The sequence below is a fragment of the Castanea sativa genome, chromosome 1 (genome assembly GCF_040712315.1).
Source record: "Castanea sativa cultivar Marrone di Chiusa Pesio chromosome 1, ASM4071231v1".
NCBI lineage: Eukaryota > Viridiplantae > Streptophyta > Magnoliopsida > Fagales > Fagaceae > Castanea > Castanea sativa.
The window spans coordinates 60,483,883-60,510,876 of record NC_134013.1 but is presented as its reverse complement, the minus strand read 5'-3'; the positions used below and the strand labels follow the sequence as shown (position 1 = coordinate 60,510,876).

At 36.8% G+C, this 26,994-nt stretch overlaps 1 protein-coding gene across 2 annotated transcripts; it reads left to right on the top strand.

Moving 5' to 3' along the window:
• Positions 1 to 155: 155 nt before the first annotated feature.
• On the top strand, positions 156 to 25,550 carry LOC142611447 (sister chromatid cohesion protein SCC2). Of its 2 annotated transcripts, none has more exons than XM_075783575.1 (28): positions 156 to 729; positions 1,431 to 1,540; positions 6,591 to 6,727; positions 6,831 to 6,927; positions 7,032 to 7,288; positions 10,334 to 10,441; positions 10,718 to 10,829; positions 11,067 to 11,163; positions 11,266 to 11,452; positions 11,613 to 11,990; positions 12,065 to 12,597; positions 12,682 to 12,892; positions 12,968 to 13,018; positions 13,140 to 13,298; positions 13,383 to 13,550; positions 18,244 to 18,543; positions 18,620 to 18,772; positions 19,490 to 19,659; positions 20,629 to 20,737; positions 22,233 to 22,394; positions 22,480 to 22,584; positions 22,652 to 22,885; positions 23,263 to 23,396; positions 23,479 to 23,769; positions 23,855 to 24,284; positions 24,543 to 24,635; positions 24,732 to 24,857; positions 24,970 to 25,550. In XM_075783575.1, the coding sequence occupies exons 1-28, from the start codon at positions 458 to 460 to the stop codon at positions 25,183 to 25,185; spliced, it is 5,400 nt and encodes a 1,799-aa protein (XP_075639690.1). In that variant the 5' UTR covers positions 156 to 457; the 3' UTR covers positions 25,186 to 25,550. The 2 variants fall into 2 exon arrangements, with proteins under 2 accessions (XP_075639690.1, XP_075639683.1); XM_075783568.1 differs by having other exon boundaries at positions 11,559 to 11,990.
• The last annotated feature ends 1,444 nt before the right edge of the window (positions 25,551 to 26,994 follow it).

Sequence of the window (26,994 nt, the reverse complement as noted above, 5' to 3'; positions counted from 1 at the left end):
TTCCTGAGCAAGCTTCCGAAGCTTTAACTAACTAGCTACCAACAACTAAAGAAGACTCAGTCAGTCATCCAAGGGTAAATTCGTAATTCAATTAATTAACTCTCAATTTTCCACACCTATAAAAATCCACAAATCCCATTTTCACCCAAAAAATAGAAAACAAAATCCCAAAATTTTTTTACCCCCCCAAAAAAAAAAAAAATCACATACTTTCCCCGCCATTTGCTTCTTACAATTCTTTCTTTTTCAACCTGATAATTCATATTTCCTCTCTTCTCTAAGTCTAGGGCTTTCGAAACTCTCAGCTCGAACCAAAAAAAAAAAAACCCTAATTCCCTTTCCAAAAACCGCCCTCAGATTTCCGCATTATTACGCTTCGTACCACTCCCTACATGCTCTCTTCGCACTCCGAATCATCGTCGTCATCATCTCGGACTCACCGGCGGTTCACCAATCGATGAGCTATCCAATCAATTCGGGTTCGGGTTCGGGCTCCGGCTCGGGCCAGGGCCAGCGCGGAATCGGACTCTCCAACACCATACACTCGGAGGTCGCGCCGTGCTTGCCTCTGCCTTCGCTCCCTGTCTTCTGCGGCGCTTCCGATCAGGACCTCCGCCTCTTCGACGAGCCTCGCAGCGGCGGTAGCTTCAGGTCGCTCAATCGCGCCGAGGTTCTCTCTCAAGCTACTCGAATCTCTGATCTGCTCCGCCAAACCGACGTGTCTTACTTGTAAGTGTTTCTCACCAAGTAGTTGAGAAATGTAATTTCAGTTTGACTCTTACGGTTATGCTCGAATAATGTACCTAATTCAAAATTTTTTTTTTAGTTTGCAATTTTGAATTTTGAATTTTGAATTTTTGAAGTGGTTTAGCTTATAAGCTCGAAGAAGTTCGAACTTCAACGAATTTGAATTGCTAAAAAATATGTTACGTTTATGAATTTGGTGATTATATGTGATTGAAGTGGACTTTAGCCGTTAACAGAGTTGTGATTCAAAATTTTGATATTACATTTTCGCTGAAATCTTTTGAAAATGCAACAGTACAACTGATTTTATTTGGAACTGTTTCATTTTTTTTTGGAAAGTAATTCTTAGTATTTTGATTTTTTAATTTATTTTTCCTTAATTCAGTAGAATTTGGAAATTCGAAACTGTTTGAGATGCTTGGTAAATGTAAATGTGGTAATTATTTATGATAATTCTTTTTTTTCCAAATTGAATCTGCGTGCTATTTATCCAGTTACTGGTAAAAAATGACTGTCAGTGTCGTCTTTCTCAAAAAGTGCCTCGGCCAGTGGTTTGTGTGGTTTCTCTGGATTTCAATTCCCCATTAATGTTGATGGAGAACCTGTTGATTGGAGTAATGACGTTATAATCATTATTGCAATAACTGTTATTGTTGTTTTCTTACGTGTGTTGTCATCTGCAGGATTCTCAGAGACGATACAAGGGCAGTTCCATATGGATATGTGGAGCCTTTAGAACTACATGAACAAGTTCTACGATGTAGTTCGGAAGCATTTGAGTGCAGTACTGCAGGTAATCAAAGTACTCGTTTACCGTTTTCTTCCTTTAAACGTGTTGCTACTGACTGTGAATTGAAACAACTTTCATTGATGGTGCATTTACTTTTGATGATGTTTTATCATTGAATTTTGATGTGCAAGTAACCATGCAACTCTTGTTTCCTATCTATGCTTTAGGGTTTTTGGGATTGTCTCTTAGTTTAAATTAAGCAATGACTTTGACATAAGAGGAAATATTTAATGACACAGGCTTTTGGTAGGCTTAGGGTTCAGAGAATTAGTGGATTTAAGGTTTAGAAATTTAGAAGAAAGTGTTAGGGTTCAAATATTGAGTAGAGTTTTAAATAATGGGGAATAAGGACGAGAATTTTTCTTGGAGTAAATAGATTGCTGAAAATTTTTGTGCGGTGGGTTTATGTGGAAATCTATGGCTGATTTGATAGCTTATTTGGTGGCTATTTGGTACGGCCAAATATGTAGGGATTTAGGATTTGGAAGAAGGGCTTAATTTGGGCTTGCAAAGAGAGAAGGAATAGAAAATGTTGTCAATGTTCAGGGTTGAACAATGTCCATGAACAGTACTTAGCGTGCCAAAGAAGAAGAAGAGAGAACGTGCTAGGCAATCATGCCTCAAAACTCAAATCACTAAATATTCTTTTAATCAAGATCCTTGATTTCTTTACACTAAGCATATTTATATGACACTATTGATCTCTTCCCTAATATAGAGATAGGACCCCTTAATTGGCTGGTAAACTAAAGACTAAGACTCTTATAAAAGACGAACTTAGATTCAATGAAAATAAACTCAAGGCACTTTAGAAACTCTTAGAAACTTTTGGGCTAGAATAAGTTATGAAAATATTCTTGATTCTCGTGAATTGTAGATAATTATTTTTTTTGATAGGTAAAAAATATATATATTCAAGAACACTACCTTATGCCAAAAAACATAAGGCAGAGAGATAAGTACAAAGGGAAAAGAAAGAGTAAAAAGAAAAAGAAAGGAAAAAAAACTAAGTACACAGGAGAGAACTAAGGAACATAGGGAGAGAATCATTAGAGGTGAGTCCCCTATCCCTAGACCAATCAAACAGAGTGCCACTAAGAGAGGCCAAAAGCTGGTCATCTGAGCTTTCCATGTCCTCGAACGTCCTCCTATTGCGCTCCCTCCAGAGACACCACATCAAGCATAAAGGAGCTAAATTCCAAATGCTAGACGAATGCTTTCCAGGCCAATTCCACCAACTGAATAGAGTATCCGCAACTGATCTAGGCAAGACCCAAGAAAACCCAAAAGATCTAAATACCAAACTCCACAGTCGAGAAGCCTTTTCACAGTGTAGTAACAAATGATCCGCCGTCTCTCCATTACTGCGACACATGATACACCAATCGACAAAATCCAACCCTCTACCCCTCAAATTATCCCCTGTAAGAATCCTATCCCATGCAGCAGTCCACACAAAGAAGGAAACACGCCGAGGAGCCTTAACCTTCCAAACCCCTTTCCAAGGGAAAATAATGGGCGTGGGGCTTCTCAACTTATTGTAAAACGAACGAATATCAAAGTCTCCATTCTTTGTCAACTTCTATCGCATACGATCTACATTTTCAGTGGGAGGAAGATTAGAACCCAAGGTATGGAGAAAATCATCCACCCCACCCATTTTCCAATCATTAGGTCTCCGAATAAAATGAACATTCCAGCTTCTCCGCTCCTCAATCCCCAACCGTTCAAGAGAAGAGGCCACCGATGCCTCTTTATTGGATGCAATCCCATACACGCTCGGAAAAGACAGCTGAAGAGGAGACTCCCCACACCAATGATCAGTCCAAAGCTTCACTCTATCCCCCACCCCTACCTCAAAGCAAGTATTCTTGCTAAAATCCTCCCGTCCCATGCGGATGCTTCTCCACAAGCCACACCCATGCGCCCCTCTACCTAGCTTGGACTTCCATCCCCCCCATTCTTCCCCAAACTTGAGGGCTATGACCCTTCTCCAAAGCCTTGTCTCCTCAATCCCAAACCTCCATAACCACTTCCCTAGTAAAGCTTTATTAAAAGTAGTTAATTTCCTTACCCCTAACCCACCATATTTCAAAGGTGCACACACCTTGTCCCATCCCACCAAATGAAACTTGAAGTCCCCCCACAAGAAATCCCTTTGCAACCTCTCAATTTTATTGGCCACATGCGTAGGAATGGTAAAAAGAGACAAATAATAAGTGGGGAGATTAGATAAAGTGCTTTTAAGCAACATTAGTCTTCCACCTTTTGACAAATACATCTTCTTCCAACCGGCCAACTTACGCTCAAAATTCTCCAAGATAGGATTCCAAACAGTAGGTGACTTGAAGGACGCCCCCAAAGGCATACCAAGATAGGTCATAGGCAAAGATCCAATCCGGCATCCCAAAAGCTCTGCTAGGACGTGGATATTAGGAACCTCCCCAATAGGAACCATCTCACTTTTCAGCACGTTAACCTTTAAACCTGTCACTGCCTGGAAACAAAGAAGAAGCATCCAAATATAAAGAATCTGCTCCTCATCAGCATCGCAAAACAGAATCGTATTATCCGCAAACAATAGATGCGATACACAAACCCCTCCCCCCCGTCCACCGTGGGCCCTAAAGCCTTGAACTAACCCAGCCCCTTCAGCTCTTTGCATTATCTTACTGAGAACCTCCATCAAAACCAGAAACAACATGGGCGAAAGCGGGTCCCCTTGTCTCAATCCCCTCGAACTCCCAAAAAAATCAGCCGGAGACCCATTAAACAATACCGAGAATTGGGCTATAGATGTGCGGATCCACCTAGAAGCGGATCCACCTAATTATATATCTTGATTCATGATGAAATTAACCATAACTTATGAAATAATAGCTTAAGTAATAAACTAATGTAATCCTATACTACTTTTGACTCAACCTATAAAACCGCACAAGTCTCACATCTGTCTAACATCGCATAAGGGTCCCACACAATGAAAGCTCTGTTACCTAAATTGAGACTTGTATATTTATCTACTAGATCTCTTTTTTCCATGGTTGCATCAAACTTCTTTGCAGTTAGAGTAAGAGAAGCGCTTAAATATATTTGGGCACTTGCATTTGAGCGATCGATCTTTCAAAAAAATTATTCTCTTATGAAGAAAATGATCATTTTTTTTTCCGTAAAAATTATTACTTCCCCCCCCCCCTCCAAAAAAAATAAAAAGAAAACTCTTGATTTGGTACTTAGCAATCATTTTTTCTTCCTCTTTAGAGTTCTCCTCATCCTCTTGGGACTTATGTTGAATTTACATTAATTCATTTTTAGGTCTTGTAGAAAATGTCTGAACCATCTTTGTTTAAAAAAAAAAAAAAAAGGTCTAAAAAGCCATTTACTAGAAAGCAATGATATTGATACAGGATATGTATACAATACAATATGGACATGATGATAAGTCAATGCTTGAAAATTTATGATAATATGGTAGAGAAATTTTCATTACTTAATATAAAAATAAATAAATATTTTTGATTGGTGAGCTACATGCATGCAATTAGATTAGAACTCATGATGTCACCCTCAATCCCGTTCTTTATAGAAGGAGGAAATGCACTCAAGTTAGAACTCATTGGCAATATGTTAACACATATTATGCTATATTTTATTATAAAAGAAAAACAAATGCTAAAGGGCATAAAAACAATACAACTTATAAAGAAAACATTAATTTCATAGAGAAAATGTGAATGATAGAGGTGCAGAGAAAAAAAAAATTTACTCTAGTATCCCGCTGCATCCATGATTTTCCTTGATCAATAATTAAATCTACCAAAGTGTGAGGCAAGGTAGTCAAAGGCGAAAGGCAGCCTTATGGTTCCATGACCTTGTATTACTCGTCGTGAGGCAGTAGCCCGTTTTACGCTAGTTGGCAAATTCTAAATACAGGTATTATACATATAATTTAAATCATATCAATCTAATGTTCAAATATTATAGTCAAGTGTTTTTAACATATGTTGCATGAAAAAATTAAGTCTATTAATTAATCTAATCTTAGGATATAAAACAAGCTTAAAAAAATAGTATCAAAGCTAATGCCAAAAAGATTACATGATTGAAGGTTATGATTATTATTATTTTGTCTAAAAATTGATTGGGAGATAAAGAGTTGATACAGAGAAAGCAGTGAGAGGAAAATGAGGAAAGATAAAAAAAAAGCCTGCCTGAGAGGTGAGAGTGGAAGAGCTGAAGAGGGAAAAAAAAGAATGAAAGGGATGAAATAGAGCTATCCGAGAGAGAGAGAGAGAGAGAGAGAGAGAGAGAGGAAAAAATACACTGTTGTGCTGTCCATTATGTTCCCAATTTGTGTGGGGTTTTTTTTTTTTTTTGCTTTGTTCCTTTACTTCTGTACTTTGTTTCAGCGTTTATTTAATTTTTATTTTGACCTAATTACAAATGCCATATATATTTTTTACCAAATTACATGAATGCCACATTTTCTTATTGGTGCTGAATATAAGTGAGGCTCCCACCTCAAGCACCATGAGCTTTGTTTAAGGTGCTTGCCTGCTTTGCTTTCTAAAGGCAGGTGCCTCAATAAAGGTACTTGCCTTGCTCAGGCACCTAGGGTGCTCAGCTCACCTTTGACTACCATGGTGTGGGAGCTATTTCCAAATTGCACAAGGTAAACTTTAGAAAAATGTTTTCTTGTGTCTTGGTTTCTTTGTCATTTATGACTCTTTGTGGAGTTTTTCATTTAGTTCAACCAATAATTGTTGCCAAAGGGACATTTCCTGTTGGTTATCAAAAAACAAAAATGTATCCAAAGGGATCTTTTGAAGTGAAGTACGAGATCTTGATGGAAAATGGACTTTAGATGTATGAGATCTATTGCTGAATCTTTTGCTTTTTGCTAATAAAGTATACTTTCATTTTTCAAGAGATCATTTTTCTTGGAGTGTAAGCATAAAAAAATAAATCTTTTTCTTTGTGCTGTTATGGTTATTTCATATCTAAATTTACCGTTGCTGTGCTTATTGTTTATTGCATTGTTCAAGTTTCTCAGGTCCTATTAAGGAGCCAATCTCTACCAGTACAGTACCTGAAAAGAAGTCCTTTGAGCAAAGCATACATATTACAAGTAAAGCTCAAAGAGACTACGGGGCAACTCACAATTATCAACCTGACTATGTTGTAGCTAATGTACGTCTGAGTTTGGTTTTAGAAATTGATGATTGAGTTGTATATATATATATATATATATATATATTTTTTTTTTTTTCTGATCTTGAAGATGGAATTGCAGAACATATCGACATCATCTTCTAGAAAACCAAAAGTAAAGAAGAAAAGTAGCGATGATTTCTCATCATCGGTTGGACCAGATCCCGCTGAGCTTCAAGGTTGATTTTTCTGGTTTTCTGCTTTTAGTATTGTCTTCAATTGATCTCTCATTTCTTTGGTATATAATATATATGTGAATATTTTGCTCTATATGTTTGTTCAGATGCCACCATTGGAAACTTTTGTGAGTTGTTGGAGGACTTCTGTGGTAGAGCTGAAATTCTTAGTGATGATCGGGATGAAGCAGAGTGGTTAGCAGTGCCTCTTTCTGATCTTAGGATGCTAATAAATGAAATAATGTCTATCCGTGCAAAGAAACTTCTACATTTGGTTCCTGTAGATATTCTTGTTAGGCTTTTAAGGGTTCTTGATCATCAAATACATCGAGCAGAAGGCTTGACCATTGATGAATGCGAGCATGTAAGCTTGTTACCATTATGTTTCTGTTCTGCGTAGTGTATGTATTTCCCATGCATCCTTAGTTCATACCTTTTGCAAGTCATGATGTTTAGTTTTTACTGCTAATTTCCCCATGTTTAGTTTTGCCTCACTTTCTTTATCGTTTTGTGTTGGAACTAATGCTTTGCAGCTAATAAAATTATAAGCACAAGTTCCTCCCAATATATTGATGTTTTCTAACTTTTCCACCTTAGCTGGGAAGGTGATAGTCTTGGTTGCTTAACAACTTAGTCCATGCTGGTGCATTGTGTTGCTTCTAGTTGATCATAGGAACGTGTTACTTTTAACATATCATTGGCTGTAAATTTGGAACTAACCTTTTCAAATCCTCCTTTTCCTATGTATTTTAGAGTTCTAGTTCATTTCTGTTTATTTGCTGGGTTATGCAAATTTTTTTTGGACATCAGTCATTCACATAAAAACCAACTAAATTATTAATAAATTTAGATAATATATAAAACTTTCTTTGATTGACCTATCTTTTATTTTTAGGACTTGACTGCTCCTAGATGTGATCGCATTACCAAATCCTTTGTTTTTTTGGAAGGTTGATTATTGTTTCTACTTCTTCCCCCATATAATGAATGCGAGCATGTAAGCTTGTTACCATTATGTTTCTGTTCTGCGTAGTGTACGTATTTCCCATGCATCCTTAGTTCATACCTTTTGCAAGTCATGATGTTTAGTTTTTACTGCTAATTTCCCCATGTTTAGTTTTGCCTCACTTTCTTTATCGTTTTGTGTTGGAACTAATGCTTTGCAGCTAATAAAATTATAAGCACAAGTTCCTCCCAATATATTGATGTTTTCTAACTTTTCCACCTTAGCTGGGAAGGTGATAGTCTTGGTTGCTTAACAACTTAGTCCATGCTAGTGCATTGTGTTGCTTCTAGTTGATCATAGGAACGTGTTACTTTTAACATATCATTGGCTGTAAATTTGGAACTAACCTTTTCAAATCCTCCTTTTCCTATGTATTTTAGAGTTCTAGTTCATTTCTGTTTATTTGCTGGGTTATGCAAATTTTTTTTGGACATCAGTCATTCACATAAAAACCAACTAAATTATTAATAAATTTAGATAATATATAAAACTTTCTTTGATTGACCAATCTTTTATTTTTATGACTTGACTGCTCCTAGATGTGATCGCATTACCAAATCCTTTGGTTTTTTGGAAGGTTGATTATTGTTTCTACTTCTCCCCCCATATAATGAATGCGAGCATGTAAGCTTGTTACCATTATGTTTCTGTTCTGCGTAGTGTATGTATTTCCCATGCATCCTTAGTTCATACCTTTGCAAGTCATGATGTTTAGTTTTTACTGCTAATTTCCCCATGTTTAGTTTTGCCTCACTTTCTTTATCGTTTTGTGTTGGAACTAATGCTTTGCAGCTAATAAAATTATAAGCACAAGTTCCTCCCAATATATTGATGTTTTCTAACTTTTCCACCTTAGCTGGGAAGGTGATAGTCTTGGTTGCTTAACAACTTAGTCCATGCTGGTGCATTGTGTTGCTTCTAGTTGATCATAGGAACGTGTTACTTTTAACATATCATTGGCTGTAAATTTGGAACTAACCTTTTCAAATCCTCCTTTTCCTATGTATTTTAGAGTTCTAGTTCATTTCTGTTTATTTGCTGGGTTATGCAAATTTTTTTTGGACATCAGTCATTCACATAAAAACCAACTAAATTATTAATAAATTTAGATAATATATAAAACTTTCTTTGATTGACCTATCTTTTATTTTTATGACTTGACTGCTCCTAGATGTGATCGCATTACCAAATCCTTTGTTTTTTTGGAAGGTTGATTATTGTTTCTACTTCTTCCCCCATATAATGAATGCGAGCATGTAAGCTTGTTACCATTATGTTTCTGTTCTGCGTAGTGTATGTATTTCCCATGCATCCTTAGTTCATACCTTTTGCAAGTCATGATGTTTGGTTTTTACTGCTAATTTCCCCATGTTTAGTTTTGCCTCACTTTCTTTATCGTTTTGTGTTGGAACTAATGCTTTGCAGCTAATAAAATTATAAGCACAAGTTCCTCCCAATATATTGATGTTTTCTAACTTTTCCACCTTAGCTGGGAAGGTGATAGTCTTGGTTGCTTAACAACTTAGTCCATGCTGGTGCATTGTGTTGCTTCTAGTTGATCATAGGAACGTGTTACTTTTAACATATCATTGGCTGTAAATTTGGAACTAACCTTTTCAAATCCTCCTTTTCCTATGTATTTTAGAGTTCTAGTTCATTTCTGTTTATTTGCTGGGTTATGCAAATTTTTTTTGGACATCAGTCATTCACATAAAAACCAACTAAATTATTAATAAATTTAGATAATATATAAAACTTTCTTTGATTGACCTATCTTTTATTTTTATGACTTGACTGCTCCTAGATGTGATCGCATTACCAAATCCTTTGTTTTTTTGGAAGGTTGATTATTGTTTCTACTTCTTCCCCCATATAATGGTATTTCAATCCATTTGTGCCCTTAACCTAGCGATGCTATCAGATATGTGGCATTCTTTTTGATATCCCAACCATTTGAGCTACTATTATCTCTACTTTCCTATTTGTGGGTTCTGTAGGACTTAAGTTATGCTTTGCCAAGAGCCTTGTAGCTCTATTGGCATCTCTTGGTGTTTTCAATGAAGACATCTAGGTTTCAAATCTCCCCAACCCCAATTATCAATGTATATAAAAAAAAGGACTTAAGCTATGCTACTTGAATTGTATTTCTCTCCAACTTACTTTATTATTGATTTCCATTTCTCTTAAGATTTTGAAATTTTTGTACAAAGCTGTTAACTATAGCTTACTAAGTTGTTATTTTTGGATTTTTCTTTGAAATAACTAGTACTTGGTTGTAGATAAAATGGAGTATTGTTTGCCAATACATGGTTTATTGTTATATGTTATGATAGTGAGATTTGATGCCAAATAGTTCTGGTCTTTGCTCTTCTTTCCTTAATGATTTTTTTTGCAATTTTCCAGTCAGATTCAGATATAGTTTCATCAATCTTTTGTGCTCTGGAGTCCATTCATGCAGCTCTAGCAGTAATGGCTTATAACCAAATGCAAAAGCAGCTCTATAAAGAAGAGGTAAATGCCTTCTTCTTCTTTTTTGGTTAAGTTTTGCACTGGTGGGTCTTGAATTCACGACCTCATCCTCCAGCTTGCTCTTACAAGGAGAGGAGGTACTGTTTGAGCTAGAGTCCATTGGCTATAGAAGAGGCAAATGCTCTAATTTAGTGTTCTTTTAAATGTTTGCAGTGTTGATATTCATGGTTTTTCTTGTATATTTTTAGTGCTTAGAGTATTCTTGTGTTTTCATATGGTTATCACCTGGGTTGTTGACTATTGTTCATGTAATTTCAGATTATTGAAAGAATTCTAGAGTTTTCCAGGCGTCAAATAATGGATGTCATGTGTGTTTATGATCCATCATATCGTGCCTTGCATAAACCAAGTGAAAATGGGGGATTTGAAGGTTAGCTTTTAGATTTTTTCAAGAAAGCTGGAATCTCATTAACCTACTTTTTTTTCCTGACATCCTTGTATTCTGAAATTGTGGTCATTTTGGGCCATGAGCATCTCATCCTTTCTTCACCAATTTGTTAGTAATTGGTATGGAACTGATTCATGCCTCACTCAAGTGTTCTGCATTTGGTTTTCTGAACTTGTATTATTTTAACTGATCCAAATTTTTTGTCATGTTATTTTTCAGGTGATGAAGATGAAGAGTTTGATGCTGAACTTGGTTCGGCAAGCAAGAAACGACGTAGCAATAAGACTGTTAAAGTGAAGAAATCGTCAATAAACAAGTGCTTATCAATATGCTGCTTTCTTCATTAATTATCAAGGCAAAATGTTTAGTGTACGTGAAGTGGGGTCTGTTCTAATAGTTTATGTGTTTACTTTGACAGGGTCTCTGCCTCTGTGAATACTATTCTTCAGAAAATGTGCACTATTCTTGGTTTACTCAAGGATTTGTTGTTAATAGAGAGGTTGTCGGATAGTTGCATTTTACAACTTGTGAAGACAAGCTTTACGACATTCTTGGTGGACAATATCCAGCTCTTGCAACTGAAGGCAATTGGTTTAATAAGCGGGGTACATATCTGTACTTTTTGTTTCTCCATGTCAGTTTGTGATTTTCTGATGTCCATGCATGTCTGCATACAAATTAATCTTCTGGATTTTTTTATTGTGTTTACAGATATTCTATTCATACACACAACATCGTACTTATGTAATAGATGAAATACTTCAGCTACTTTGGAAGTTACCATCCTCAAAGCGAGCACTAAGATCCTACCACCTGCCTGATGAAGAACAAAGGCAGATTCAGATGATTGCTGCTTTGCTGATTCAGTTGGTGCATTGTAGTGCAAACCTTCCTGAAGCTTTAAGGCAATCATCAAGTGGTAATCCCATCTTAGAAGTCTCGATTGATTCTAGTTACCCTGTAAAATGCCATGAGGCGGCCACAGAGGCATGTTGTTATTTTTGGACCCGTGTGCTTCAGCGCTTTGCAAGTTTGAAGGCTCAAGATGTTTCTGAGATGAAATCAATGATGGAGAATCTTGTTATGGATTTGCTGACAACGTTGAATTTACCTGAATATCCTGCTTCAGCTCCTATTCTGGAGGTACCACTTATATTGAGTTTTATTATTTTCGTAAATACATTAGATTGTTTCCATGCTAAGACAGGGATTTGCAGGTTCTGTGTGTCTTGTTACTTCAGAATGCTGGGCTGAAATCTAAAGACATCTCTGCACGTACGATGGCTATCGACCTTCTTGGTACAATAGCTGCGAGATTGAAGCGTGATGCTGTACTTTGCAGAAGGGACAAATTTTGGGTATTGCAGGAACTGGTTAATGCTGATGGTGCTGCTGATTGCAGATATCCAAAAGATGCATGTTCTATATGTTTGGATGGAAGGGTTGAAAAATTGTTCCTTGTATGTCAAAGTTGTCAGAGATCATTTCATGCTGATTGCATTGGAGTAAGAGAACATGAAGTTCCTAACAGAAGCTGGCAGTGTCAGTTTTGCCTCTGCAGGAAGCAACTTCTTGTATTACAATCATACTGCAAGTCGCAGTTTAAGGATGATGGTAAAAAGAATCAGAGTCGGTCAGAAAAAAATCCTGAAGCTTCTGATCCAATTACAAATGCTGAAATCATTCAACAGCTGCTATTGAATTACCTTGAAGATGTTGGTTCTGATGATGTTCATCTCTTTGTTCGCTGGTTTGTACTCATTAGATCTCTCTCCTTACTGGTTTTATGGTATGATTGATGCCAAAGGGATGATGCATATTTGTAAAAGTGCAGGTTTTATCTCTGCCTGTGGTGCAAGGATGATCCTAAATCTCAGCAGAAGTTCATTTACTACCTTGCTAGATTGAAATCAAAAGCAATAATACGTGATCCTGGAATTGCTTCTTCGTTGTTAACAAAGGATTCAGTCAAGAAGATTACTTTAGCATTGGGACAAAATAACTCTTTTTCTAGAGGGTTTGATAAGATTCTTCATATGCTTTTGGTTAGTCAGATATTTCTTTCCTTGCTTATTTATCAAGTTATGCAAGCTTTGCTCTTACAACATGATTGATTTCAGGCAAGTTTGAGGGAGAACTCTCCTGTAATTAGAGCTAAGGCCCTAAGAGCGGTAAGTAAATAATTGTTTTTTTTTTTTTAAACTTTTTGAGTCTTTATGGAAATTAAGAATTTTGTGAATGTTAGCAAATGTTTTTTCTTCTAATTCTTCTTAATTTGAATATGACAAGCAGGTTAGTATTATTGTAGAAGCTGATCCTGAGGTATTATGTGATAAACGTGTGCAATTGGCTGTAGAAGGAAGGTTTTGTGACTCTGCAATATCCGCAAGGGAAGCGGCGTTGGAACTTGTGGGCAGGCATATTTCTTCACATCCTGATGTTGGTTTGAAGGTATGTTTAATTTAGCTTCCCTGTTCATGCAGTTACTGTATCTGATACATTTGCTTTGTTCTCATAATTGGTGGGGTTTTGTAGTACTTTGAGAAGGTTGCTGAGAGAATCAAAGACACTGGAGTTAGTGTTCGAAAACGAGCTATTAAAATCATTCGAGATATGTGCACTTCTAATGCCAACTTCTCTGAATTTACGAATGCGTGTATTGAGATCCTTTCTCGTGTTAGTGATGACGAATCTAGTATTCAGGTAATTTGAAGCAATAGTTTGATTGTTACTTCTATTCATTTTTGGGGATGTGGGGTTTGGGAGAAATGAGCTATTTCTTATTTATAGGTAAAAGAAATATTGTTTGGAGGATACAAGTGTACATGAAGTATGTATCAAATCACTTCTAATTAATTAATTCTCAAGTTTAATTGTCTAAAATCTAAAATAGTATATGAGGGAAGGTTGCCTAGATTAGTTGACCAATCATACAAACTTCCTAGCATTGATTGCCTAATGACTAGTCATGCTATTCCCCTCATCAAATTGTCCACAACACTTGGAAGGGAACAATAGTCCAACTTTTAGAACATCTACTGCATTGAAAGCTCCCTTTCCAAGAACATAATAACTAAATCACTATTCATGGCATTAAAAATATCTCTTGGGACTGAAAATTTAAGCAGGTGCTGCTCAATTGATTCCCCACCATTCTTGCACATGCAGCACCGATTAGCAATTAAAATAGTACTTTACCAGAAAGTATCCACTGAAATTTTTTTGCCAAGGATGCTATCCATGCAAAGAAGGCAACCTTTTGAGGCGCCTTTACACTTCATATGGTCCTCCCAAGGGAAATATAATCATCGTAGAACCCCTCAATATTTCATAGTATGAATGAACTTTAAATTTTCCTGCTTTTGAAGGTCTCCTTGATATTTTATCCTCCCCTTGTCTACATGAGATATTAGAATACAATAATGCAAAGAATCAACAGTCAAATTCCAAATCTTGGATTGACTGGTTAAACTGAGAGTTCACACTTTGTCCATCACCCAAATAAACTGCTATTTAATCATTCTTGTATAGTACAATCATAAATAAATTCAAAAATGCATCTCAAAGACAAGAACCTCCACACCACAAAGCATATCAAAACCAAACCCGCATAGCATCCCTGACAAAGAATTGAAATTATCTTTTGTCCACCCCCTCCAAAAAAGAAGAAGAAAAGAATATCCGGATTTTGTACATATGATATGCCTCCAAAAGTGATCTTTCTCAACTCTAAACCTCCACAACTGTTTCCCCAATTGGACCTTTTATTTTTCTATTGGTGAGTTATAGATAGGTCTTGAACCCACGATCTCTTCATCTACCTAGAACTTTTGTGGAGGAGTTGCTAGTTGAGTTAGAGCTCATTGGCCATTTCCCTAATAGACTTGATTCAAGGAACTTAGTTTATAAATCCCCAAACCTCCCTCCTTCAAAGGAGAAAAAATCGTCCCCTGATCTATTAAATGGATTTTCCTAACATCCCCATATTGGCCCCCACTAAAAATACTTATTGGAGCTTCTGAATCTATTGGCAAAATGAATGGGTATTTAAAGAGTGACATGAAGTATGTTGAGTAAACTGCTTAGCCCATCAGGGTTGTGAATATCCCTGGATTACCCAGCAACTTGTCTTGGCGGTTGGTGTCAGTTGCTTGTAGGTTTTACTGCCTAGAACAAGTCCAAAGGGCTCTTCTTTGGAAACATTCCCTACATTATAGCAAAAAAAAAAGGTGATCCTCTCTTCATTTGACTACTTCCATCCTACAAGCCTCTCTTCCATCCTTTCTATAATAGCATTCCTTACCACTAGAGCTTTGAATGTGGAACCCCAAACCGAAATAAGTCATAGGCAATTGAGCCACTCTACTCCCATGATCAATGCTAGCTCTGTTGGTCTTTTTACATCTCCAATAGGTATCAATCACTCTTGCTTAGATTAATCCTCAAACCTGATACTACTTCAAAATGAAGAACACATAGGAAGTACCCAAGTTGATTAGGATTCTCCTCACAAAGCAAAATGTATTGTTAACAAAGAGAAGATGTGAGATCTCTATAATGTCGCCATTTCGTCAACCATTTAAACCTAGCTTGATGACCTTCTGTTACTCTGTGCAACATTCTGCCCAATATATCCACAAGCAACGTAAATAGAAGAGAAGATAAAAGGTCACCTTGTCTCTGTGTTCTGGAGCTATTTGAAAAGACCAATGGGGTTGTCATTCACCGGTAACAGAGAACCATAACCAAACTTCTATATTGGAAACAATAAGCACTCTCAATTGACACGTGTGCGTGTTTGGATTAGCTTTATTACTTATTTGGGTTATTTATTTATTTATTGATGAGTAACGCAGTTCTTAGTAATATAAAAAACAAGTCACCCAATGTATAGGATGTACAGGGACGATACGATCAATCACTCAAATTACAAGAATCTAACAAATCGACAACAGAACATAACGACAAACTATGCAAAACAGACATCCAATTCAACAAAAGTGACAAAAGAACAATTGTACCAAGAAAAAGTAAGGTTTTCTAAAGTTGAACATAAGCAAATAAGTTAATTGAGTTCTCAAAAAAAGCTAATCCAAACGCACATAATCATATGCCTTTTCTATGTCCACCTCACAAATAACTCCTGGAGCCCCACTATATAGTCTACTGTCTAAACATTTGTTATTCGATAAAAATTATTATTTTAAAAAAGGTCTGGAAATTCTGTCATGGCCACTGTGATCCCATCTGTTCCTGTCTTCTTGTGTGGGAATCAATGTGTATTTAACACTCTGTTTGTTTCGATATAAAATATTTTTAGAAAAATATTTTCCAATTTTACGGCGTTTGTTTTGTAGTAAAATATTTGGTCAAAAGTAAAATATTTTCAGTCAACCAAATCAACCTAGGCAAATTTATGTAAAATATTTTACACTTAAAATTTTGGTAAAACATTTTACATTTGCTTACTCCCTCGACCCCTTTACTTATCACTCCATTTACTCCCATAGTCACTTTACGCTCAAACACTCCCAAATCAGATTTCTCTACAAAAAAACCCAGCCACCTCCGGTCCCCTCTCCCATCAATCCCAGGCTCTAGGTCTATAGCACCACCGGCCAGCTCCAGCTTCTGCCGGCACTGCCTATCGCCGGCGATAACTCTCCCTTTCACTCTCAAGTTCAGTCTTCCCACAAACCAGAGCCACCAAGGAGCTCATCACTCTCAGGTTCATCGGGGCTCTTGCCATTCTCTCTTACCCATCTCGAACAGACAAAGAAAGTCACAAAGAGGCTTCTTGAGAGGTGTGATGCTGGTGGTGGTCAAGGTAGCTTTTCGGCTTGATCTGGTAGTGGCAGTCAAAGGAGGTGTTGCGGTGGAGTTCTGGGTCTTTGCGGGTTGGTTCTGAATTGGTTTTTTTTTTTTTTTTTTTCTGAAATAGAGATCTGATGACGGTGTTTGGGTTTGTTTCGTCGGTCTTGGGTGTTTGGGTTGTTGATGACGGTGGCCGATTGGATGGGATAATAGTGGGTAGGTGGATGATGCTGGCCGAGTGGATGAGATTATGGTGGGTAGGTGGATGATGGTGAGTGTGGTGGCTGGATTTGGGGCAGTTGGTGGCTGCTGGATTTGCAATGGTTGGTGGATGATGGTAACTGTGTCGGTTGGGTTTGTGGTGGCTGGCTTTGCAATCGTTAGTGGTGGCTATGTATGTGGTGGTTGGGTTTGTGCTAGCTAGCTTTGCAATGGTTAGTGGTGGTTGGTTTATGTTTGCATTTTCAAATGTTTAGGTTACATCAAAGACTTGCCAAACACTTGAAAATATAAATATTTTACAGTAAAATATTTTACATTTGAAAATATTTTACTTCGAAACAAACGGAGCGTAAGTCCCTAGCTAGGCACCATGAGACACCCCATCTATCAGCTTCTACTTTAATCTTAGCCCATAAATCTCTTTATCCCTATGATCATTTGGGCCATACACCCCTAATAACATCCATTCAAACCTGTCTTCTGCAAGAATAGGGAGGAATGAGCTACTTCATATGAAGACAATATGAAAGTTAGAGGCCTCCCACAGGGATGCCATGCTGCTTTGCATAGACTACCAAAAGTGAACTCACAGGCACATACCAAGGCAAACACAAATGCAAATCAAACTTCTGTACTAAATCTTAACCAAAAGAATAATGTTTCTGATGGTCACTTTTACTCTATCATTTGCAAATATCCGCTTCGGTACATTATTTCAACCCTAAAACAGCATTTTATGTGCAAAGTGTATCTTCCCTTCCATAAATGATATATCTACAAGCCCTTGCTATCTTTAGCTGCTATAACTTTAAAACTGCTTCCCTGAAAATAACCTTTGCCTCAAGTGGCTAGCCATTCATAAAAGCAGAAGCCTCCCAAGTTTAGAAGCCACCCAGACATTGTATTCCTTGGCCCTGCAGTGATGTAAGTCATACGCATCTGAAATTAGATGTAGCAGGATCCCGTGCTTAGACCTGTATTTTGCAGTAGCACTTGATGAATTTGCATATGATTTTCTTTTGATTTTGGTGCTAAATCTTTGTGAGGAAATCCTAAATGGGCTTGAGTTTTAATATATTATATTAGGAAGATGCTTATGAACCGTGGCTTGTGAAAAATGAAAGTTTTTTCTAAATGAATTTATCAACCTGAAAGAAAGTAAGTGAAATATGGTTGAGAAAGGTTATAAGTTCACCTCTGACAACCCCGTTGTATTTCCTAGACGGGTGCAAAATATAACATGTTATGGCCTTCCATTTATTACATTTCTTTGTAGGGAAGTTTAATTGAATATATACTCCTCAAATTTCGTTTGTATATATTAATTGAACTCCGAGCTTTATATTTCTCTCATCTACAGGATCTTGTTTGCAAGACATTCTATGAGTTCTGGTTTGAGGAACCTTCTGGTTCAGAGACTCAGTTTTTTGGAGATGGTAGTTCTGTTCCACTTGAGGTTGCTAAAAAAACTGAGCAAATTGTTGAGATGTTGAGGAGGATGCCAAATCACCAACTTCTTGTCACTGTCATTAAGCGCAACTTAGCTCTTGATTTTTTTCCACAATCAGCCAAAGCTGCTGGGATCAACCCTGTATCTCTCGCATCAGTGCGTAAGCGTTGTGAATTGATGTGCAAGTGCTTATTGGAAAAGATATTACAGGTACCCTTTTTGCCAATTAACATGCTAAAGTTTTTGATACTTTGTTTAAAATATGTTGAGAATTTCATTCTATCAGGTAGAGGAAATGAATGGTGAGGAGGTGGAGGTGCGTGCACTTCCTTATGTGCTTGTCTTGCATGCATTTTGCGTTGTGGACCCGACCCTCTGTGCCCCGTCCTCTGATCCTTCCCAGTTTGTGGTTACTCTACAGCCATATCTTAAGACTCAGGTTGTATATCTATTGCAAATATTCAATTTATACTAGTATTTTTTTTCCGAAAAATGTTCATAAAATTAATGTTGATTGCATTTCATGTATGTATTAGTTGTGGCTTTTATCCCCCCCCCTTTTTTTTGTATTTGTATATACAAAAGAACGTGAACTACCAATATTACCCAATAATATAAAGTTTAGCCTATTTTCCTTTCCTGTAAATGACTCATTTTTGTTTGTCTGTGAAAATTTTGTGGTGTCTCTCTAGAGTCTGTTCGAAGAACTGTTTTCAATATGATTCTGAGTTACACATTTGAGAGAGCAAAGAGAGGAGAAAGAAGCTCAGAAGTTTAAAATTTCAGTTCCTTATTTTTGATATTGTGTCAGAATTTTGTATATTTATTGCTCATTGCTGATGCTGTACAAGGACTTATAAGTGCAATAAATAACCATTGTAGCCACTCTGCCTATAACTGTCTTAAATGGTCATGCAATATAACAAGATTGTTTGAACTTGTCCTATTTAGGACATTTCAATTTGTAAGAACAATGTAGAACAGGCCTTTGTGAATTTAGCTTTGCCCCCCCCCCCCCCCCCCTCCCTCCACACACACACATACCTCCCCCAACACAAACATACACACACCTGTTTAATGCAAGAACCTTTATACATAGAAAGTTAAGATATAAAAGAATCTGCCAGTATTTTAACTTGATTTTTCTTGTACTCAGGTTGATAATCGAAGGGTTGCTCAGTTACTGGAGAGTGTTATTTTTATAATTGATTCTGTTATGCCATTGCTTCGAAAGTTACCTCAAATTGTTGTTGAAGAACTCGAGCAAGACTTGAAGCACATGATTGTTCGGCATTCCTTCTTGACAGTTGTTCATGCTTGCATCAAGTAGCGTCAATTTCTCAGTTCTTTTCTTACTCTTCTTATGATTACAATTCCCTTATTGAGTTTCCTGTGTCATACATCATCAAAAGGAAGGAATTATTATGTGATCTAGGTTTTTCCATCTGTTCTGCAACTGGGCAGCTAATTTGATGGGAAACCAAAATGCCGAAAAGGCTGTAAAATGGATTGTTAAAATCTAAGACAGTCAATTTGAGTCTATTGTGGAGCAACTCTTAGTAATCACTTGGTTGTAAATATTGTTTTCCTGTGCATCATCAACAATGCAGGCCTATATTTGTGTGTGTGTGTATAATGTTGTAATCTATTGCATGCATATATTTCTATAACCTTGTAACCCCTGCATTCTTGTTACTATTTTTACCCCCTTTATTATTTCGATGCATGTTGATTCTCTTACGTCAAATTGTGTAATTGGCTTATACATGATTCATTTGTAATGCATTTGAAGATTTTGTAGCTTTATATTATAGTGCATAAATTTCTCTTCCTGTGTAATATTTATTTGTATAAGATTTAAATTAAAAGTTTCTATATAAATTAGAGAAGATATTAGCATGGTGGATTTGGCCTTTTTAAAGTTGGCTACAGATATTTTTTTTGCAGACCCCAAGCAGCTGGGATATAATGTTTTGAGTTAGGAATAATTATGCTTCTTGTTTGTGCCATTTCTTCCTTAGCAGAAAGTTAATTTTGCTGTTTTGGACATCCAGCTAATATTTATTTGTATAAGATTTAAATTAAAAGTTTCTATATAAATTAGAGAAGATATTAGCATGGTGGATTTGGCCTTTTTAAAGTTGGCTACAGATATTTTTTTTGCAGACCCCAAGCAGCTGGGATATAATGTTTTGAGTTAGGAATAATTATGCTTCTTGTTTGTGCCATTTCTTCCTTAGCAGAAAGTTAATTTTGCTGTTTTGGACATCCAGCTAATATCTGTTCCCATCACAGGTGCCTTTGTTCTGTGGGCAAAGTTGCTGGAAAAGGTGCTACTGTGATTGAGTATCTTATTCAGGTGTTCTTTAAACGTTTGGATGCCCAGGCGATTGACAATAAGCAGGTTGGTGGCTAATAATCACGTACATATTTAATCAAGTTAATTGCATGTCAACCTTTAATGTTTAGCTTCAACCATGTTTTATTTGTTTTTGTGTGTGTGTGTTTTTTATACCCATGTGCAAGTTAAAGTGGTGTAGATTTGATGAAGAATCTTTAAGCTACTAAGAATTCTGGAACAAAGTGGATGCAGTGCGGGAATAATGACTTGGACCTTAAAACTTTCAGAAAGTGGTGTCTAAGTTCAGAATTTTCTAATTCTAGCTTTCAATGCATTTAGAACTTCTCTCAGAAGAATGCCTGGCTGTTCTCTTGAGTGTTTGCATTTGGGTTCTAAGCAGTGTTATGCTTAGTACTTATTAGGAGATTCACCCCTAAATTTGGTCAGTTTAGTGATTGGCTTAGCACAAATGTGAGAATAGCTTAGTTATTTGCATTACCAAATATAAGTTTGATTATTTATATCAAGGCATCGTTATTTAGTTGAATAATCTAAACTATGAGAAAGGTTTTATAGCAATTTCTTGTTCAGACTTTTAATGATGTAGTTGTACGAGACTATCTCCAAAGTAAATATATAATGTGATAAAACTGTCTCCCTTTGGGTGAAAGCAAAGAGCAACCTAAAGTTCATCTTCAAATTATATACAGCTTGGTAAATGCTAGAATATCTCAAGAGTTTGAACATTTTGTTTCCTGAAATGCTTAACCTATAGAGTGGTGATTTTTGCTTTTGCAAGAGAAGGCTCCCATCAGCTTGGAATAAAGCCATCTCCAATATGTGTATGCATGGAATTATCTTAATTATTTTAAAGTGGTTCCCACATATGCTTTGGGTTTTGATATATAACATTAGATAAATGTAAAGTGTCCTTCTCTGAAAATTTTGTTTAACTGTACTCTAGTATGCAAAATCTGCTTAACATATAATAGGTTTTAGTTAACGTTAAGTTGGGGAGTAATTTATTTCTTGGGTATACATGTCTGAAGATGAATAAGTCGTGAATTTGTTGTTATTTCCTGCTTATGAAAACTGTTGGTATTGAGATAAATGAACTTTCTAGAAGTTCTATGTTAATAAATTTTCTTTCAACTGACAAACTGTTTGTGCCAATAGTCTTTTAGCTCAACTGACGCATTCTGGTGTTTCTAATAGACATAGAGGGTTCAAATTCCCCCACCCCCCAATTATCAAATTATTAAAACTGGCAAACTATTTGTATGGTTCTTGTCAAGTTTCTTCCTTCCTTGGACTCTGCCTGCTTATGAATCAAGGTTGATGATCATTATTTCAATATGCCTTCAGTGTCTTTCTATGTCTTATTACTTGCTGAAAGTATAACATATTAGCAGCTTTAGATATGAAATGACTCATTAATATGCTTTAGATTTAATTATGTTCTATTTGCTATATTCTTCACACTGTGTGTGTGTATTTAATTCCAAGACAAAGTGAATGAAGTGCTATAAGATAAAATTGTTTCTTTTGTTAATTTCAGCTAGTTGGGCGGTCCCTTTTTTGCCTTGGATTGCTTATCCGCTACGGCAATTCTTTGCTGGGCAGCTCCAGTAACAAAACTATTGATGCTGTCAGTTGTCTCAGCTTGTTCAAAAAATATCTCCGAGTAGAGGATTTCATTGTAAAGGTTAGATCATTGCAGGTAATGCCTTCTCATCTCTTCTTGGTAATTTGTAGCCCCTGGTTTAACTTTGAGGTCTTCTTATGTTCCTTTATAATTACTGTAGGCATTAGGATTTCTTCTAATTGCTCGGCCCGAGTACATGTTGGATAATGATATTGGGAAAATAGTAGAGGCAACTTTGTCTTCTGGCTGTGATGTTCGCCTTAAGGTAATAATGACACTTCTTAATTTCCGCTACCATATTCAATATGTTTCTGATTCATTCTGTCAACCAGATGCAATCATTGCAAAACATGTATGAGTATCTTCTTGATGCGGAAAGTCAAATGGGAACAGATAAAGCAAATGAAAATGCAGTTCATTATTCTGTAGAAGGTGGCCACAGTGTACCTGTAGCTGCGGGTGCTGGAGATACTAATATATGTGGGGGTATAGTTCAGTTATATTGGGATAGTATTTTAGGTAGATGTTTGGACTTAAACGAACAAGTTCGCCAAGCGGCCCTTAAGGTGAGTCTCATTAAGAGCTGTACTTTTCATACTTAAATTTGTTGTACCTTTTGTATACCCTGTACATGGGTATATATGGGTGACACTTTTTGCTTTTTCAGTGAAATTTTACTTATCAGAAAGAGTTGTGCCTACCTCTAAGATAAAGAACATTTTAGGAAGTTTGACTTTTTACTTTTCATTACTAATCATGCTATTTATAACTGAGACAAATATTCAGATGAAGTATCAGGAAATGTTCTTTGTTAATTACTCTGTTATTTAAATGGTTGAATTTGAAGTCATGATTCCCTGGTATTTCTGCTATCTCTGGCCACTGATTTTTGTTTCTTGTTTTTTTTTCCCACCCAATTTTTCATTCTATGCTACCAAAATAGATTGTTGAAATTGTGCTGCGCCAAGGTCTTGTTCATCCCATCACTTGTGTCCCATACCTTATAGCTCTGGAAGCAGATCCGCAGGAGGTGAATTCAAAGTTGGCTCATCATTTGCTGATGAACATGAATGAGAAGTAATGTCCTCTAAATGTTTTTTTTTTGAAGTTTTCTTTCCTGTAAATTTGCTTATGCGATCTAAGTGAAGCATCTTTTCAGGTACCCTGCATTTTTTGAAAGCCGTTTGGGGGATGGCCTTCAAATGACATTCATTTTTATACAAGCCATAAGTGGCATTAATGAAAATGTAAACCAGAAGGTCCAGTCCAAGGTTATAGGAAATGTGAAGGGGAAATCTGATGGTGGCTCTGTCTCTCAAGCAAGGCTTGGAGTTTCTAGAATTTACAAGCTCATCCGTGGTAACCGGGTTTCAAGAAACAAATTTATGTCCTCAATCGTGAGAAAGTTTGATAACCCAAGCTGGAATGATTCTGTAATCCCTTTCCTGATGTGAGTTTCTGTTATTGGTGTTGTGCCTATAGTTCTGCTTTATGAGTTGTTTAGAGTGGAATAATAAGCTGGTTCCCTTTTACAGGTACTGTACTGAAATACTTGCTTTGCTTCCATTCACATCCCCTGACGAGCCACTGTATTTGATCTATGCTATAAATCGAGTAATACAAGTTAGGGCTGGGGCACTTGAGGCAAGTATGAAAGCCCTGAATAATTATTTGTCACAAAAAGATGCAGAGAAGATACCTTATGACAATGGACAACTAAAGCCAGCTGTTCAGCCTGATTTCAACGAGATGACTTCCATGGATTTGAATGGGACAGTTCAGCATGAGCCAGCTGGTCAGCCTATCTTTGATCATAGGATGTCAATGGATTTGAATGAGAGTATTCAACAAGATATTGCTGATCAGTCAGCCTTTAATCATAGTACCTTAGTGGGGGCAAAAACGCGTAGTATGAGCTCAGGTGTTTCTTTTATTCTTTCGGAAGATGATCTGCAGAAAGTCCAGGTAGCTTAAAAGCTTTCGTAAATCATTTTTTTTTTTGCACTAAGAAGAGTTTATTGATTTCTGACAAGCACGAAAAATTTTGATGAGTTGTTTATGTTTTACCTAATAAAGAAAATGAAGAATCTTCTTGTGTTAGTGCCAATATAAATATGCATTATCCATGTTTATAAACCGTTTCATTCATAATATGTTGTTGTGGCTGGATCAGGATGTATGTTGATTTTAATTTCTTTTAAACCCTGCCTGGTTCTTATGCAGGCTGACTGTCTTGCGGCAATTGCATTGCAGCTTCTTTTGAAGCTAAAGAGGCACCTTAAAATTGTCTATAGCCTGAATGACGCTCGGTGCCAGGTAATACTATGATTTGACTTAACAGCGACATGTATGTTCTATTTGTGTATAAGTTATGTATGAGGTGTTTATGCAATGTTTTTACTTTCAAACCAGGCTTTTTCTCCTAATGAACCCATAAAACCAGGAGACGTTCTCTCCAGACAAAACATTCCCCTTAACATCAGTGAAACACGCATCAGTTTGCCTGCCACTTATCAAGATCTGATACAAAGATATCAGGTAGAGTGTGCAATGATTTGAGGACCCATTTTACTCTCTCACATGTAGTTTTCATTGGCCTGATCAATTTTCTCTGTAGCATTTTTCTCTTACTGGTTTTCTTACTGCACAGGAATTCAAGAATGCTTTGAGAGAAGATGCTATTGATTACTCGATTTATACAGCAAATATAAAGAGGAAACGCCCTACCCCCAGAAAAGGACGGAAATCTGTATACGGGGGAGGTGACGAAGATGATATTGATGATGAAGACTGGACAGGTGGGGTTCGAAGGCTAAGTAATAGTGGCAGGAGAGGTAACAGCAATAGGGGAAGTAGGCAACGATGATAGTTGTAAGTATATGACAGGTAGGCTAACTTGTACATTAAGTAGGAAAGGAATAGAGATAGGATAGGAGAGAGAAGAGGATAGAAATCTGGAAACAGTGGAAAGAAAGGCACATAAGGGCCTGGGATAGTACTGGCTCTAGATGAGCACTTTCTCTAGCTGTTTCCATCTTGTAACTTGCTTCACATGATAGTCACAGCATTCTTTTTGTTAATGAAATTTAATTTCTGTAAATTGATTGTCTCCAATGTAATGTAGAAATCATGTTCCTCGAAAATGTATGAAATTTTGGTGGCACTCATTGAGGGCTTTCCCTAGGAACTTCAGATTGTACTTGACATTTTCTGAAAGTCATCATTTCATCACCTCTTACATTTCCTTAAAGATGAATCAATTCTAGGGTAATGCTATTCATCAAAATACTTGACAGAAGCTATTAGTCATTATTTTCCCTTCTCTTTTCATTGATTTGATTTGGTTTGAGAGTATATTTGTGGAAGAAATGAGTTGGGTAGCGATAGAAATTGGCTGATAGCCTGGTACGCATTTTCTGTGCTTATAAATGTCTCTTGAATCAAGTTGCATGGTGGATTGGGCCAATTAAATTTGATTTCCCAAGCTCAACTCTTAGTCCAGCTTAAAATTGGATTTGATTTGTTCCTTGTTCGTCTATAAAATATTAAAATCTGTTTGTATCATTCTGTATAGCTTTTGAAACCAGAAACTTGGTTAAGAGTATCCTTAATGTTTCTCACCTTGGATAAATGATCATTTTATTTTCTTTTTCCCCCAAAGAGCTGAGCGTATAAACTCAAGCTGATCGTCATGTTACTCTGGGAATCTGGAGAGCTGTTGATTGGCCTAGTTCTGTTTCTTTTGAACTTATTGACCTCATATTGGTCTTCTGGCACATCCAAGCCATAATGGTTACGCCACATTGATGACTCCGAATTGAAGTTAAGATGGTTTAAGTATCTCTTCATTTTCACGGGCTGCACGGTATGCTGTTGATGATATTGTAATGAACGAGGTAGGTGATGGCCATTGTACCGCTGGGAGCAGCTCAGCCCCTATTGTCTCGTTCCCTTAGCACGGAATGATCGGAAGCGAGACAGTTTCCAAACCTAAAAAGAGGGAACTTGCTTCTGAGTTCAGTACCAAAGGTTCAACAATCTAAGCGAGACAGTTTTCAAACCTGAAGAGAGGGAACTTGCATGTGTGTTCAGAACCAAGGTTCAACAATCTAATCCTAACCGAGTGGAAGATTAATCAACGTTGCATCTTCATTGAATAGAGAGAACTTCATCAGGAAGATAAAGCAGATCTTTCTACGTCTCAGACAATCCAATCTGAGACCTCAGAGATATTAAACATTGTATGTTAATTAAAGGGTTGCAACTTAAATCCAACATTACTCAGTTACCCTTACCAGGTAGTTTTCCACATCCCACATCCCCCCCTCTGCCATTTGACAAGGAGTAATGGTTTGTGGAACAACCGACTATTATACGGCAAGGAGATCCCTTCTCTCCTTTCCTGTTTTGTTTTGTTTTGTTTTCTTTTTTTTAACATGGACTCATATCACAAGTTGTTATTCACGTGCTCATATCACAAGTTGTTACTCTTGAGTAATATATGAGGCTTCTCTTGGTGTAATAACTTGTGATATGAGTCCGTGTAACAACTCAACATGAGTCAAACGGACTCATATCTCGTTTGACTCATCTTCTTTTTGTAGATGATAATTTTCTCTTTTGCAGGACAACTCAATACGTACACTTTTTCAGGGGAAATTATCATTAGATATTT

Coding starts and splice junctions, on each gene's coding strand:
- LOC142611447 (XM_075783568.1), top strand. CDS start 458: ATGAGCTATCCAATCAATTCGGGTTCGGGTTCGGGCTCCGGCTCGGGC. Junction 13,299..13,382: donor ATCCTGATGTTGGTTTGAAG/GTATGTTTAATT, acceptor GGGGTTTTGTAG/TACTTTGAGAAGGTTGCTGA. Junction 23,397..23,478: donor CTGATGAACATGAATGAGAA/GTAATGTCCTCT, acceptor GCATCTTTTCAG/GTACCCTGCATTTTTTGAAA.